At 40.8% G+C, this 15,498-nt stretch overlaps 1 protein-coding gene across 1 annotated transcript in view; it reads left to right on the forward strand.

Annotated features, from left to right (window-relative positions):
- RTTN (rotatin) overlaps positions 1-15,498 on the forward strand; it is a 1,129,552-nt gene that overhangs the window by 131,862 nt on the left and 982,192 nt on the right. Inside the window, exons 8-10 of the mRNA XM_086965450.1 lie at positions 3,060-3,210; positions 8,793-8,961; positions 14,664-14,845. Coding sequence (XP_086821576.1) covers positions 3,060-3,210; positions 8,793-8,961; positions 14,664-14,845 — 502 coding nt within the window. The remainder of the gene's footprint in view (positions 1-3,059; positions 3,211-8,792; positions 8,962-14,663; positions 14,846-15,498) is intronic.

Raw genomic sequence — 15,498 nt, forward strand, 5'->3', positions numbered from 1 at the left:
GGGAGACATAATTGCTTGGTTTTATGTGTATTTTTTCTTGTATCAATAGATATTTTGGGCTACTGTATCTGTCATGTTCTGTTCTATATTTACCATAGTGGATTTAATCGAATGATGACTAGAGTGACTAATTGAACTATATCATTGCATTGTGTATGTTGAATCAATGTCTAGGACCAACTGTTGACTATAATACTTGATACCCAGGTCCTTTGACTACAATTGGGTTACCCCTTGTTTCATAACGCTCTCTGAACTGAGCAAGAGTGCTTGAAACATGAAAAGGATCCTCGAGTGTATAGTCATTTTGACTGCTGTGATGCTTTTTATTTGATTTGGTATATTAACAGAAGCAAAAAGTGCATTACCCCTTTTAATAACGCATTTTGGTTTATTGATCTGCACTTTGTTGATAATCCTTCCCAACCACGAAACTACTTAAGCAGTCTTTCAAATACTGGACCATAGTGACCCCAAAGTACCTTGAAAGTCTTGCTCTGTCAGTTTTCCTTTGAATTCATGAGAATATTCATCAGAAACAGGGTGGGTCAGACTTTTGACTTCCAAAAGGAGGCATGTGACACTCTACATATCATAATGGCGGACTACAGATTTCTCGGCCCTTCGGACAAAACTAATGGAATTGAAACACCACATAACTAATCCTTAATGTGTAGTGTAGTGCCTATATTCCCAATAGGCTCTGCGCATTGGAATCATATATACTGTAGTTTAGACGTAGGACTGAAGTCGGATAGGTCTCTACCGAATATATTAAACTTAATAGTGAGTGCCAGCTAGCTCAGAGGTCACTAGAAACTTTCTTGAATTCACAGGAAGGGATTAGTTTCTGACAACCGCATAAACATGACAACTTTGTTTCCCAAGAATAAGAAATCAAATCTCTAGAGTTGCGGAAACAATAGATAACTATTTTACTCAGTCAATCGTGCATGCTTTGTTTCACCAGAGATGCAGAGAAATAAAGAGACGGCCTTTTCAATAAAAGTATTTATTGAACAGTCTTCTTTCTCAAGCATTGGAAATGAACTGCTACAATCGTAATACTGGTTATAAAGTACAATGCATATAATATGAACAGTATTATAAAGTTGTACTGTAAAAGCATTATATGGTTTCTAAGCCATAAAGTGCATAAAATGTATAAATTACATACAGTAATAAATACTAAAATTACTCAACTGGTGCTTCTAAAATACGCCTACCCCGGTGAGGAGTAGCCTAAGTTTAGTAGTTCTCTGCCAGGAATCTATTCCAAGAATTCTCTAAGAGGTCTAATCCGCTCCGTACCTTGGTTTTAGAATGAAGGAGGTCTTGTATCTCTTTCTTAGGATTCGATTTCCCAGATACCCGCAAGGGTAAGCCGTAAACACTGGAGCTGGATTTCTCGGCAGGAGAAAAGACAGAGTCTCTCAGTGCGTCAGCTGGAAGGTCGGCTACCTTCGACACTTGCTGCTGCAGGGCGTCGGTCAAGTAGATAGTCCATCTGCTCCAAACCACTGTGTGTTTATCTAGGCAAACCTAGGCATATTTATACTTTGAAGGTGCCGAGTTTGACGCATGTTTGGACTTAATAACGTCACTCAAAGGCTAAATTCTTGGAAAACGCCAGGAGTTCTTGGAGAACTTAAGCAGGGGGAAGTCCCTAGCTGCTGAAGGCAGGTTTTTCAAAGAAATTGTTGTTGATTCTCGGAACGTAGTGGAAGTAGCCATGCCGTATTTGGGCTGTATGGCTTAGCCAAATATGGTAGAGATTTCTATGCCTATATAAGGATATGATAAAGTATACCTATATAAGGGCATGAATCGGGAAAATTACACTAGGGTCCTAGATTCATTTACAACAAATGGTACAGGGTGAACTTGAGACTCGTATGAATGCTCACCATTTTCTGCATACACTTTGTAATTATCTGTCACTTCTGTTGTAGACGCAAATTGTTTTATCATTCCGTGGCAAGAATGTTGCTTAATTTGAGTGAGTGTTTGCCTGTGCTCAGCACAGGCACTTAGTTATCAACACCATCACTTAAAACAGTCAAACATATGGGGGAGCTGTTTGTCGAATTTTGGGTGAGCACATAAATATATAATAATACCTGCCATGCAGGCCATTCTTCTAGCTTAGGGTGGCCTGGAATAGTCTGTATTGCCACATACGTATGAGTGTGATGATTAGTAGCTAGGTTGGTACTGGCATTGGCAGAGTTGACTGGGGCATTGGGTGGTCCAAGCTGCATTGGCTTCTTGGGAAGGGCCCTAGCACTCACTGTTTTACAAATTAGGCTCTGGCAAGAAACACTGTTGAATAGGACTCTAACAACACCATTTATTTCATACCTGCCCGATGTAGTTTTCTACATCCTTGTTCATCTTTGTTTGGGCTAGTATTGTGGATTGCTTTGATGTAGTTGTGGTGAAGTTACACATCCGTGACTTTTGTACTCCTTATTCTAGGGGACCCCTTTCTGTACACAACCCTTTTGTCTTTCCCTCTCTGTCTAAGAGTCTCTGTCTTGTATATGAATGATGAAAAAAGCAACAGATTCCATTGAAGACCACAAACTTTTCTTGATGCTATATAAATGTGCTCTGGCCTTCACATACTGAGAGCAGAGTATCTGGAAGAAGGGGAGCTGTGATAGTACAGGAATTACTTCATTAAGTAACTTATTTATTGGAGATCCACTGGCACACCTGTTTAAAGTGCCACGCAGTGATCAGAATCTGCATGTGTAGGGCTGTAGATGTAAGAGTACCGGAGCTACTTTTTGTTATAAACTTAGTTTACCTGCTTGCCAAGGCTTCTTTTGCATACAGAACATCACAATCTTTACCTAATGGTAAACCGTGCAGCAAAGCAGGTTTGAGTTTAGACAGTTGCCTCAAATCTTTGTTGACGCTGTTGTGCCTTTAATCGAATACAATACATCAGTGTGGGCTGTTGTGCGGTTTTCAATTACCTTAAGATACTTGAATCAATACAAAGTTGTCTTTACATCCCACAGCTAGAAATCATTTTTGTCTGTCTGTTTCAGAGTCTTCTCTCACTGCTGAAGTTGGCTTTTGGAAGAGATGGAAAGCATTACTTAGCTCTGAATGCTGTTTCTTGCCTCCACCAGTTGTGCGTCTGCTTGAGGACCAGACTTAACTTTCACAGGGATCCCAATTTCTTCTGCAGTAAGCAAGGTAAGTATATTGTATAGCATTAAGAGACCGATAATAGTGACAATGGGGCATCAGCAGTAGCTTTAGAGAATGCATCGCACATGTCCCATGTTCTTTATTCAGTATCCACCAGCATAAATATTGATTATACAACATGCCTTTTATTAAGAGACTTGTATTATACATTGGGCGCAATGTGCCAGTTTATGCCATGTTGCACCATTCAAAAGTATGCACCTGGTGCAGATTGGGTTAGTGCTCCCTATTATCATGAATGTGCTGCTCCAGGGTAGCTGAGAACTTTGTGCCCTGCTGTGTGGGCAGCGTATTCAGTGAAATACCGAGGGGCTGCTTACAAGCTGCTTTATGTTTCACAGTGCAGTTGACAGTCACATGTACTTTGTGAGTGACTGCACCTTTCTGCAGTGGGATGTTTGGGGGAAGCCAGTGGAAAACTCCACACCCCTACCCCCGCATGAGGGCAGCGCTGAGGGAGTGCACAAATAGGTCACCATCTCTTTGTGGGTCCTCTTTGCCTCTGCACCCATAATAGAGCAGGGGTGCAGAGGCAAAGTAATTCCCTCATTTGCATGAGGCTACTCCCCCATGTAAGCGAGAGAACTCTCTCTCAAGGTAGTGCTTACTCTACATGTGCACCATCGCTATCAGTTGTACAGATGGGATCGCACAAGTATCTGTGGCTCCTTCTGTAAAACTGCAGTGCCTCGAAGATGCAAAAACACAGGCGCACACACCCATTGTAATCCTAGAGCACTGCCTTTGATACATCCCCTGGTGTTCTGAATGAAAGATCCTGATAACGTGCTATTAACTTACTTACTCAAGTAGGTACTGTCGGGTGCTTTATGAATTTTACAAAATCATGTTGATTTAATGTATTGGACCAACCAGACCACCTGGAATAAAATGAAAGCCATAGTTGACTTTTAGGTTTTTGATGTACTTCTATTTTGTTCTGAAAGCCTTCTGAAAATTGGAAGTGGACTGTTGTTTTTCAAACTATTGCCTTTTGCCTTTATCCATTGTGGCTCACCCTGTCGTGTTAATGTTTTTTCTGTCCCAATGGAGAAAGGCATGCACATCTGTCTTCTTACCCTTGTAGCACCAAGATTGTGGGACTAAATTCACACATTTGGTGTTGTACACTGCATGAGCAATATCATACACCTACTTGTGTTACTTAACACTCACCTTCATCTCACAATGCACATGGTTGTGTTGCGTTGTATAGAATTGTTATTGAAGGAACAGCAGAGTCAACACAGTTGCCAAAATTGCTGTGCATGGAATTGTTACAGAGCACACAGTTGTTTTACTGGTAACATGTTTTTTCTGTGTTCTACATAATAGTGCTTCTGCACACATTTGTGTCATAGCACAGAGTGCGTACCTAGGTGCACTTGTCACATGCACAGGTTTTATTGCAAATGGTCTTCAACCATGCACAGCATACATTCATTGGTGGGACCAACCTTTCTGCCAACCATAATGTGGATCCAGGAGAGTATATAATCCTTAAGATTGACCAAAAAAACTTACGTCTGCATAACGTTTCTCCCCTAATACAGCACAAGGGTGTCCATGGTCATGCCATCAGTGATGCCGTACGTAATTGTGAGATTATGAGCAGAGAATTTGCAGAGGGATATGGTCTGCTCAGCTACCAACAATTGGACAACTTTACTTGTTTTTAGGTTGTGTTTTTATATTTTTTATTTAAAACAAAACGGGAGTGGCCCCACTCACCAAGAGACGGGTTACCGATACAGCTAGTGTGAAAGGAAGGCTTTCTCTTGGGAAATGACTAACCGGGAAGTCAAATGCCACCACTTTGTAACCAGACACCCAGCCTAAGGCTCACAAATATACTCAATCCCTTAAAGAGTCAGAACCCGTAAATCAATTGTAAACCATAAATACACAAAAATCTTTACTGAAAGTTGTCAAAAAATCATTTAATAAAAACAATGAGTTAAAAACACAACCTTGGACACATATAAAGACAATTGGAAATGGAATGGAAATGGAAAGAGGATTTATAACGCGCGATAGTTACCCTGAGGCGTCCTAGCGCTACAGACTGTTGCGTGCTGAATGAACAGAAAAGAAATTAGTCCGGGTGAGAGAAAAGTAGTGTTTTTAGAAGCTTGCGGAAGCGCAGTAAATTTGGTTCCGCACGCAGATTAAAGGAGAGGGAGTTCCAGAGTTTTGCTGCATTGGGTGAAAAGGACCGGCCTCCACATCTTGATTTTTTGATCTTAGGGACTGTCACCAAAGAGGAGGATGAAGATCTAAGATGTCTTACAGAAATTAACAGAGAAATATCAGCACATATATGCATATAATGACACAAGAACTAATATCAAAACTTATGAGAGACAAATGACCTATTACAAATCATCAAAATGGAGTTAATTTGGTGGAATCAATTCCAGGTGAGTCTATCAAATCTGAAAATGATTAGACTCCATTCTTCCTCAAATTTAACAAAATGGGGTTGCGTTGATGCGTTTCCGTGGGATATTATTGTTGTTTAGACCACCTTCTTCAAGACATTTATTGATGTTGTCTCTCCTAATAAAGGCACAATATCATATATGCCTGTTTGAAAACACAAAGAGTTGATGTAAAACAACACATACCATTATATATTGTCGAAAAGAATTCACTATATAAGATAACAACACGTTTAAAACATATCTACATATATACTAAACCTGCAATTTTAGTCCTTGTTTACAATATACCACTACTAAACATTCAAATCCTAAATCAACAAATCTATATGTAGTTTATAACTGTTTTAGGGGCCCGACACATTCATATTAGATATCACCATACTATTCTAAATTCATACAATTCATTCACGCTGTTTTCTTCTAAATAATATTCTGGTAGGCGATGTACAATGTATCTTTCCCCTATTGAGATGTATAGTATCGAAATAGAGTTTACAGGTACACCCCGCCTACTACCCATCTGACCATATCGAGTACGATTAGGAATTAGACTAATCACAATTATTACATAAACATTAGTTGGTCACAGAATATCAATTAACCCCAATAATGTAAGTTGACTAATGGGAACGCTACACTCGATTTTGATTATAGCCCCCATAGATAATGGGATTTAGGCAGTGAATTTATATGGCAACAGATTTAGATACTGGATCCGCTATTAACCCACCTAAAACGTTGGCAATGACTGCTACGTCAAAGGGTGGACAACTAGTAGTATAAAAATCAAGGCACCTTCATCTCATAGGTATCTTTATCCTAAACAAATTCATGAAAAGGATTATCACGATTTATATACTAATCTATACATTTGAGAATTATTATGATCATATTGTGCCAAATATACATAACCTAAAAATATATGGCAATGTTCACTCCGGGCACGGAATAGGCCTCTGATATAAAATAGGGGTATGGAAATACCAATACTCCCTAGAGCGTAGTTTATGGACCTCTATGGTGCATGTGATTATGCATAACTCTGTATAGACGCACAAGGGAGAGCGAGGGGGGGAGAGATTGCCGTTTATGTACTACTTCCCTTTTTAAACAAACAAAATATTTATATAGGGGCAAAAGGGAAAGAGAGAGAGGAAGAGAAAAATTGTCCTTTATATATTACTTCCCTCTTTATACAAACAAAGGGCCAGATGTAGGTGGCCGAATACTGGTCGGTAACGCCGAAATTCGATAAATTTCGGCGTTACTGTCCGGTATTTAGCCATGTGCGATGTAGATGACTTCAAACCTACATGCAAAATAAGGAATCGCTAAATAGCGATTCCTTAATTTGCTCTTGCATTTAAGGAATCGTAAATACTGATTCCTTAAATGCAATGTAGGTAGCACTAAAAACAGTGCACCTCAGCCTTAAGGAATCGCTATTTACCACCAACTTGAAGTTGGTGGTAAATAGCGATTTCCTTACAAAAAGCACTGCTTTGCTTTTTTTAATGTGGCACACATCTATGCCCTTAGGGCATGGATGTGCGCAACATGTGCACACATGCACATTTCAGGGGTGCAACAGATGTCCTTTGGACACCCTGGCACCCTTGAAATACCTCCAGCTATTAACGATTCGGTAATACCGAATCGCTAAGTGAATCTCTTCCCATTCATTCCTATGGGCCTCATAGCCCATAGGAATGAATGGCTAGGTATTCCTTAATAATGAATCGAATTACCGATTCCTTATTAAGGAATGTTAAGGAATCGCTAATATTTTAGCGTTTCCTACCTACATTCCATTTGGCGATTCCTTAATAGCGATTTGGTAATAATCGCTATTAAGGAATCGCTAAATGGAAGTTACCTACATCTGGCCCAAAGTGGTTTATACATTTAAAACATATCTATAAGTCTCCCTCCTCATTACGGTCTTTAGTGGGGTTTAAGTAAGCGCTGAGAGCCAAGTCTCCCGGAACATCTCAACAACTGATTCATAATGAAGTTAAATAGATTCCATTACATCTCTCACTCTCTTTCTCAACTATAAAATAAAAGGGAGAGAGTGCTGGAATCGAGGGCTCCCCTATATCCACTGGGCCTTCCTCAAGATGCTCCCCTCTTACCTGCTCGTGAGACAGAAGAGCACAAGCATCGTAGGATTGTAGAACTAAAAATAAATCTGTCTCTAAAGGTGAGTGGTTTTTGAAGGTATTCTGTTCAAAGTATAGCTAAATATGGGGACTAATTGGAATGAGAATGTGTAGATTTTGTTTACCTTTCCTGAATAGATTGTTGATGAATTACTGGACAGTAGTCGGTGCCAGTAGAATTGTATTCTGTTGATGCAGTGCTTTAATACATATCCATATTTGCAACATCATTTGCAGATTTAAAAAACATTGTTTCTGGCTGAAGTAGATCACAATATTGCCAAAAATGTGTTGCGTAATGTCACATAATTTGCATTTTGTTGCTGCTTCATAATTTAGCCTAACTGCCGCATTATTTGAGTCCTTCATTGTCTAATAATTCTAGTGGCCCAGACACTGGTAAAGTCCTGCATAGTGGTCTGGGGACTGCCATTATTGTGATGAAAACATTTCGAAGCAGCCCGTAAAATATTTTTTCATATTTCACAGGTCCCTGTGAAATGTGGGTTTTTCTACCACTGCATTTTCTTAATTAAAAAACACCCAAACGTTATCTATACAGGTCTGTATTTAAACATGTACTTCAGTTGTTGGCTGTGGGGAGCGGTGTTATGAATCACAAGAGGCAAAGTCTCGAACAAGTCATAAGACCCCTCTCCTCCCACAAAAATGGTAATAAATACCATATTATACTCTGCCAACTGCTTGTATGATTAAGCCATGCTACTTTTTCAATTGTATTTGTTTTATTAAATGTATTTAACTAAAACAAGGACGCAAGTTCTAAAATGTGTGCAGTAAAGAAAAATCATACTTGAAATATCGTGACTATTAGGAGCATTGTTTCCATGTTTAAAGCAATTTTTGCATGCAACCAGTGAGGCAATGTGGAAAATGGCTGATGTTGCGATAGCATTTTAAATATGCAACGGTGGTAGCATCTTGTTTTGTTTGTTACCAGATAATGTTTCCCAGAACTCTTCTGTATCCTATGGACCAGAAGCACAAGCTGTTCCTCATTCTCAGAATCCGTCTCCCGGAAGTAGTTGTAGTCCTCGCCCTTCAGTGATTGGACGAACGGGGCAAAGACTGCGAGGGGATGGCCAGGATTGGGATGATGCATCTTCCAGGTTAGACTCATTGATTGTTGGTACAAAGATGGGCACATTTATATTTACTTGCAGTTGTGTTAGTGTGTGGTGGAGAACTTTTTTCTAATATCTTTTTAATGGGAACTGCAGTCAGAACTCCAATGTATTCATCGCAATTAAAATGTACACGTGCCTTTGCACTTCAGAATGCTACCTAGTTCTACAAATAGTTTGCAACGGAAATTTAGAAAGGTAACTACAGCCTCTCAATGCTCACACATAGTCGTTGCAGGAGGCTGGCTCAGTATATGGTATACACATATTGATGAGGCACCCTGTGCCGAGTCCAGGCAACCCTTAGTAATAGTCGGAGCGGTTGTTGATAACCAAAGCTCTCAAGGGGAAGCTGTGGAGAGCAGCTAAGGCTTATTCAGGAGGGTGTAAAGCGGGTACATTACCACGCAGTCATTGAGGCTTATACTCAAGAAAGAACCACACCAGTGTTAGAAAAATACTTTGTATTTACTGCAAACTAATACTAAAACTACTTGGTATATCTTCTACCTAGAGATATCAACTCACAATAAAATATACTTAAAAACAGGTAAGTAAAGCATGTAAAACACATGCGCCCCAATGGAAGGAGAGGCCAAACCATATACTAAGAAAATGGAATGCTAGGTAAGTACCCTAACAAGACTACCTCACAAGAATCTGTGGACCAGGGTAAGCTAGAAACCACCAGTAGCTAGGATTCCCAAGGCGCCCTGGTGCAGAGATGATACGCCAGGTAAACATACATAGAAGAACATGGGAAGTCGCGGTTGGAGTTTTACGTATTCAGGACCCTTTCCCTGAGGAAACCCGTTTTAACCAAGGTGGTTGAAGGACACCCCACCCGTGGGTTCATAGAGAACCAGTATACTTACACCAGGGAGCTAAGGTGTATGTGCAAAAAGGTGTCGGAACCACCAATTGAAATCAATAAGGGACCTTAACTGTCTGGTGGCTCCAGAGTATCTTGAGCTAGGTAGGGGGAGCCCAAATGTGGATCCTGGACGAGAAGTACCCGTGAAGGAAGGGAACAGAGTCCACTAAACCCAGAGGTGTCCAGGAGCAGCAGCAGCACAATGCCAGTTCTTGTCGAAGGTACTTTACTGTAGCACAGTAGATTTGAAAATTCAGCTGTGGAGCCCAGGCGACGATGTAGGAACCAGGAGCGTCTACAAGCTGTCCAATGTTGGTCAAAGAATGCAAGAGAGTTAGTAGCCAACAGGACCACCAACAAGCCAACGCAACAGACGTGTTGCAGAAAGCAATGCTTAGTTGAAGACCAGCAACGATTGTGGGACTTACCCAGGAAGGAAAAGGCAGGGTTGGGCCTCAGCAACCATTAGAGATAGCAGGAATTGATCGAGACCCCAGGAGGACCCTCTGGCAGCAGGCACAGGCAGGCCTCTGCCGCACACAGAAGGTGGATGTCCATGTTTCTGGAGAAGCCGAGAGAAATTCTCTCTTGGGGCTTTGTGACGCTAAAGGCTGGGGCTTCTTGGGTCTAGAAGATCTTTGATAAGGAGAGACAACAAGCTTTGGCAATGGCAAACAGACGCTGTGCACAGGGATGCGGTTCCAGTCGGCTGGAGAAAGATTACAGTCTCCCAAGTTGCAGGGAACACTGGTCAGGCCACTGGAGAGCTCACAAACCATTGCCTATGTTGTGGAGCTGGGAGGTGTCTGTTGAACAGGATCCACTAGTCTGTCGTTGTCATTGAGGATCTGGAGAAGCAGGGGAGTGACTCCTTTACTGCAAGGGAGATTCTTTCTTGCTATTTTGATGCAGGCAGAGTCGTGGGAGAATCAGGAGAAACACAGCCATGAACGTTGCTGAAGTTGGAAGAGCACGGAGACAAAGTTGCAGTATGAGCCGTCCTACCAGCAGCAGTCTTTGTCTTGGTCCTGTATCAGTCCAGCAGCAGAGTTTTGTGTCCAACAGCAGAAGAGTCCTTAGATGTTCTTGAAAAGGAAGTCCGGACGAATCTAAGGATCCACCCTCGGGGGAGGCCTTAAGTAGCACAGGAACCTACGTGACTTGTACTTGACCCCTACCTGGGTTCAATACATCTCCGACCCCTACCTCTCTTTCCCAGCCTTACATATGTTATTCCCGGCTGTCACCTGTATTCACTGTAGTATTATTATTTTAATGTGTTAATGCTTTTTCTGTAAGAGAACCGTCTCTGTTTATGCATACATGATCTACACATCTCTCCACCCCGACAAAGCCAATGGCACCCACCTGCACACTAGTTTTGAGGTCTCCGTAATTCGCTCACCAATGACTTTTGTTACAGTCTGTTTTCTTCCCAGTTACATCCATCTGGTGTTTCCCCACGCAAATATTACTGCATGACGTCATATTGTCCCTCGCTGTCTAGCCACTAACCTGTAAACCTACCTTTTCTTTCTTTTCGTTCTGTTTTTCATCCTTTTCCTTTTTCGCCTTTACTTACATCATGCCTGCCATAAAGTGCCATTACCACTCCTGTTATGTTTGCATTATAAAGTCTGTATTGCTACCCTTTTAGTAAATTTTAGATTGTAACTGTAATCACACCGTTTGTGTCGTCACGTTTGGACTACCAGCACAAGCTACCTGCCATGTCACACTCATTGTGGGCATTTACCTTGTTCACACCGATACACCTCACAATGTGTTCACTTCGGCGATGATACCTTGCTTGATTTTTTTGTCTTCTCTTAGGCTGCCCTACAAATTATATTCTGTGATTACAAGTCCTCATATCCTAGGACCATTATAGATTTGCCTGCGATTTTATAACACTTTCCAGTACATTTGTGGTCACATTCGCGACGATATTCTGTTTGCCTTTTGTCTTCTTTTAGGCTGTCCTGCAAGGTTACTCTGTGATATCAAGTCCTCCCATTCCAAGACTAATACATTTCTGTCAGCGATGTTAAACACTTATCAGTGCACTTTACATATATGTTTTGGGCGCTATTTCTCTTAAATGTCATCTTATTTGCACCATAGAGTCTCCACAAGCCACTTAGCATACTTTCTCTCGTTTTCTTCCACATCCACCATGCGATTGTTGATGTAACATTTAATTTACCCCCGTTTTAATTTTGTTTTTATTTCCCCTTTTCGCTGTTTTATTTTATGCCCTTCCTAGCCCTGATGAGTCACATCTCCCTCACGGTGTGTCGAAACACGTGTCGGCTGGCTATTATATTCAGTACTGACCAACAATTGATTTATAAAAGATTCCTCACGTACTCAAACTTTTGTGCTTGATTTTTGAACTTTTACATACTTTTCCTTCTTGTATGTAACATTGAGTCCTGACAACAGGACAACCGATCTCTCCAGCGTGTGCACAGGATCCGCGTTTCTAAAACCTATAGTGTACAAGCAGACAGACCCACGTTTTCACTTTGACAAAAGCTGGAAACTTTGAAAAGAATAAATAATCAACAATTAACTTAAAAAGGAGGAGGTGGGTTCAAATGAGCATTATTACAGTCAACTTTTTAAGGAGTATTGCCACTTAATTGGCTTATATTTAACTGATTACATTATCATAGAATGTACTTTACTAATGATAGTTTACATTAAACTCTAATGTTATTGTTATCTGGATCATTCTCATACTGCAAATCGAAAGGCAAAATGTAACACCACAACCTTTTTTGATCAGCAGCAGCAAATGGATAAAGATGTTCCAGAATTATGCAAGAGTTTCTGGGGCAAATTTAGAGGCTAAACGGCAAGGAGTTTTAGAGAGCTTACAAGCACATTGTCTAAATGAATGTGACATCTATTTAAAGAAGCTGGACTTAGATTATCCACTCCATATACGTACAATATTTGAAAGGTATCATTTAGGATAGAGTTCTGGATAAGGGTGAGACAGTGGAGGAGTATGTAACTTCCCTAAGAAAGGTGCCAGCTTACAAGTGGGATGTTAATTGTTGAATCTATCTCAGATCACTTGTTGTTGTTGCATCAGTGCTAGTGTAAGGGGGTAGATGTGGATGAAGGATAGATCTAATTTCAGTGAAGCTTTATTAGCTGCTAATAGGGTAGAACACACAATGACATCTGTGGATGAAATCCAGAAAATTAATTTGAAGAAAATGGAAGTGAATGCTATTGGAGTCAAGAATGAAGAGTGTGTCATAGACGGGGAAATGCATTTCTTGTAGATGCCCTAGAATGCCTAGTACAAACCTGGAAACTGCATGTGAAGCCAATTTGGGAAGACTTCCAACCTGCCAAATTAAATCGTCCGTAATCAACCTGGCATATTCCAAACATATTAGAACATTATTACTCCAGTCTAAGTGTCATATGCTATGGCTAAAATTCTAATAGCAACCCTTTTTTTTCTTCAGAAGCCCTTCATCTAATCAGACTGCATTATTTACATCTCACTCATAACTGCAAGTAAAATTTCACTGAATTGCCAAGCTGTTATCACAGTGCTCCATTCTGCATTGTGAGCATATTACAGTTACCAGTCTCTTCCATTATGAGTTAATTCAACTCCCCTATACCCACTATCAGAGGTGATGTGATATCTTCTACAATGCGCTTTCGCAAAGTTAGGAATCGCGCTAACTTCAAATACTTTTTCAAAGATTAACAATGTAATCTGACTAAACAAATTACTATGCACACACTAAAAGGGAGATTGCTCATCTGCTGGTCTGCTAAAGCACACCAAATCTCTATCACCAACACTATATCAAACATAAATGTAGATTTCCTCTTCCTAAGTGAGAAGTGATGGAGTCTTCACTTGTAGCCCATCATAGACCCCCTAGTATCTCCTGGTTACAACGTATTGGACGCAGACAGGGAACAAAACATTGGTGATGGGGTGACTAGTTGCAGTGTGTCAAAATTCCCACTACAATTTGAGTCATTTAAAGTCTTCTCAGTTGCCTGCATACTGTCTCTAAAAGCATCTATCTTCTTGTATTTAATTTATGACCCACCAAGGGCCAATGAAGGTTTCATTATGGACTTAGCTAACTTTGTAACTGACAACGATTAGCAGCATGACAAAATATTTACCTCTGAGATTATATTATTTATTGGATTTGTCTATTAGATTGCTATGCTAATACACTAAAAGAAATGCTGTCTAAACACAGACTCCTTCAAGTCTCCAATTGCTCCACCCATTGTAAAGGGAAAATCCCCATCTTTTTACATCATAATGCACAAGAGTAGACTTCAAATTGATTGGTCTGATCAATTATTACTTTCACTTGTTATTCACTCTTCCTTCCATCTCTCCAAGGGACATTCACCTTTTGTCACTCTTAACGACAAAGCACCTGAGATGTGCTTATGATCTCAAGTGGTCGATGGAACTTACTAACATAATAAAAGATTCCTACATCTCTAAAGACATAAACACTTCGTTGAGCAGCTGAAACAGAGCTGTTCTAAAGACCGACAATGGACTTAGTTTTACATGGCAAAAAAACACCTGTACAACAAATATAAGAAGCCCATGGTTCTCCAATGAATGAGCAATAAATGGGCTGAGCATGGTCCTCGCTGGTCATGGTGGGTTGTTTAAGGAGAGTACTAGCAGTAACTTTTTTTGGACATGCCTTCAAACAGTCCTATTTTTCTGCACTCCAGTTGCTTGGAGCTTGCACTTAACGTTAACAATAAGTATTTTGTTTCTCTCTTTTTTTGTTAGTGGAAGCAGCCACCAACCACAAGTAAACTCCGGAACATCCACTGCTTCTCCGCTAAATATGGGCCACATCGACATGCCGATGATAGAAAATGAAGACATGTTGGAACTGCAATTCCAGCAACTTAGCCTTCCTCAGTTCTGTGTTTCCGTGCTGGAATTTGCTGTACCTCTTCTCAGAACAGGTGAGGAATGGGCAAGAATGTGCCTTCATTGTCGATGCTGGGCTCTGAAAAATGTCTGTTCGAGGCATATGAGCTGCAGATCTCACACTTAGCATTAGATCGCAATTTGGTGTTGGGCTCGGATGATTGCATGTTGTTGTTGTCTTAGAAGTAGTCACAAGATAGGTGACTCCTCCCTTGGACGATAGTGCGCATGGGCATCGACTCCATCCTTAGATTGTTTTTTTCCTCCATTGGGTTCGGATGTAACTTTTCCGCTCCGGTTCGAAATCTACTTTCCTAAGTAGTTTGACGCAAAAAAACTTCCTTAAACTCTTCAAATTAACTTCTAAACATCTTGACCTTCGACTTGACATCATTAATTCGATTCCGGTCGTTGACGCGGGCCTTTGGGCCTATCCAAGCCGTGATGCCTGAGCTCATGGAAAGGACGCCATTCAAGAAATGCCCCCAGTGTGGAGCAAAATTCCCGCACAATGACCATCACAAGGTCTGCAACCTGTGCTTATCACCTGAACACGACAAGTCCAGCTGTCTAGCCTGCGCATCCTTTCGATCGAAGAAGACCATTCGAGATTGAAGAGCTCGTCGACACATCAAGCAAAAATCAGCTCCGGAACCAGTGGACATCTTCGATGAAGGCCCAGATGTCC

Source organism: Lissotriton vulgaris, chromosome 4_1 (genome assembly GCF_964263255.1).
Source record: "Lissotriton vulgaris chromosome 4_1, aLisVul1.2, whole genome shotgun sequence".
Classification (NCBI taxonomy): Eukaryota; Metazoa; Chordata; class Amphibia; order Caudata; family Salamandridae; genus Lissotriton; species Lissotriton vulgaris.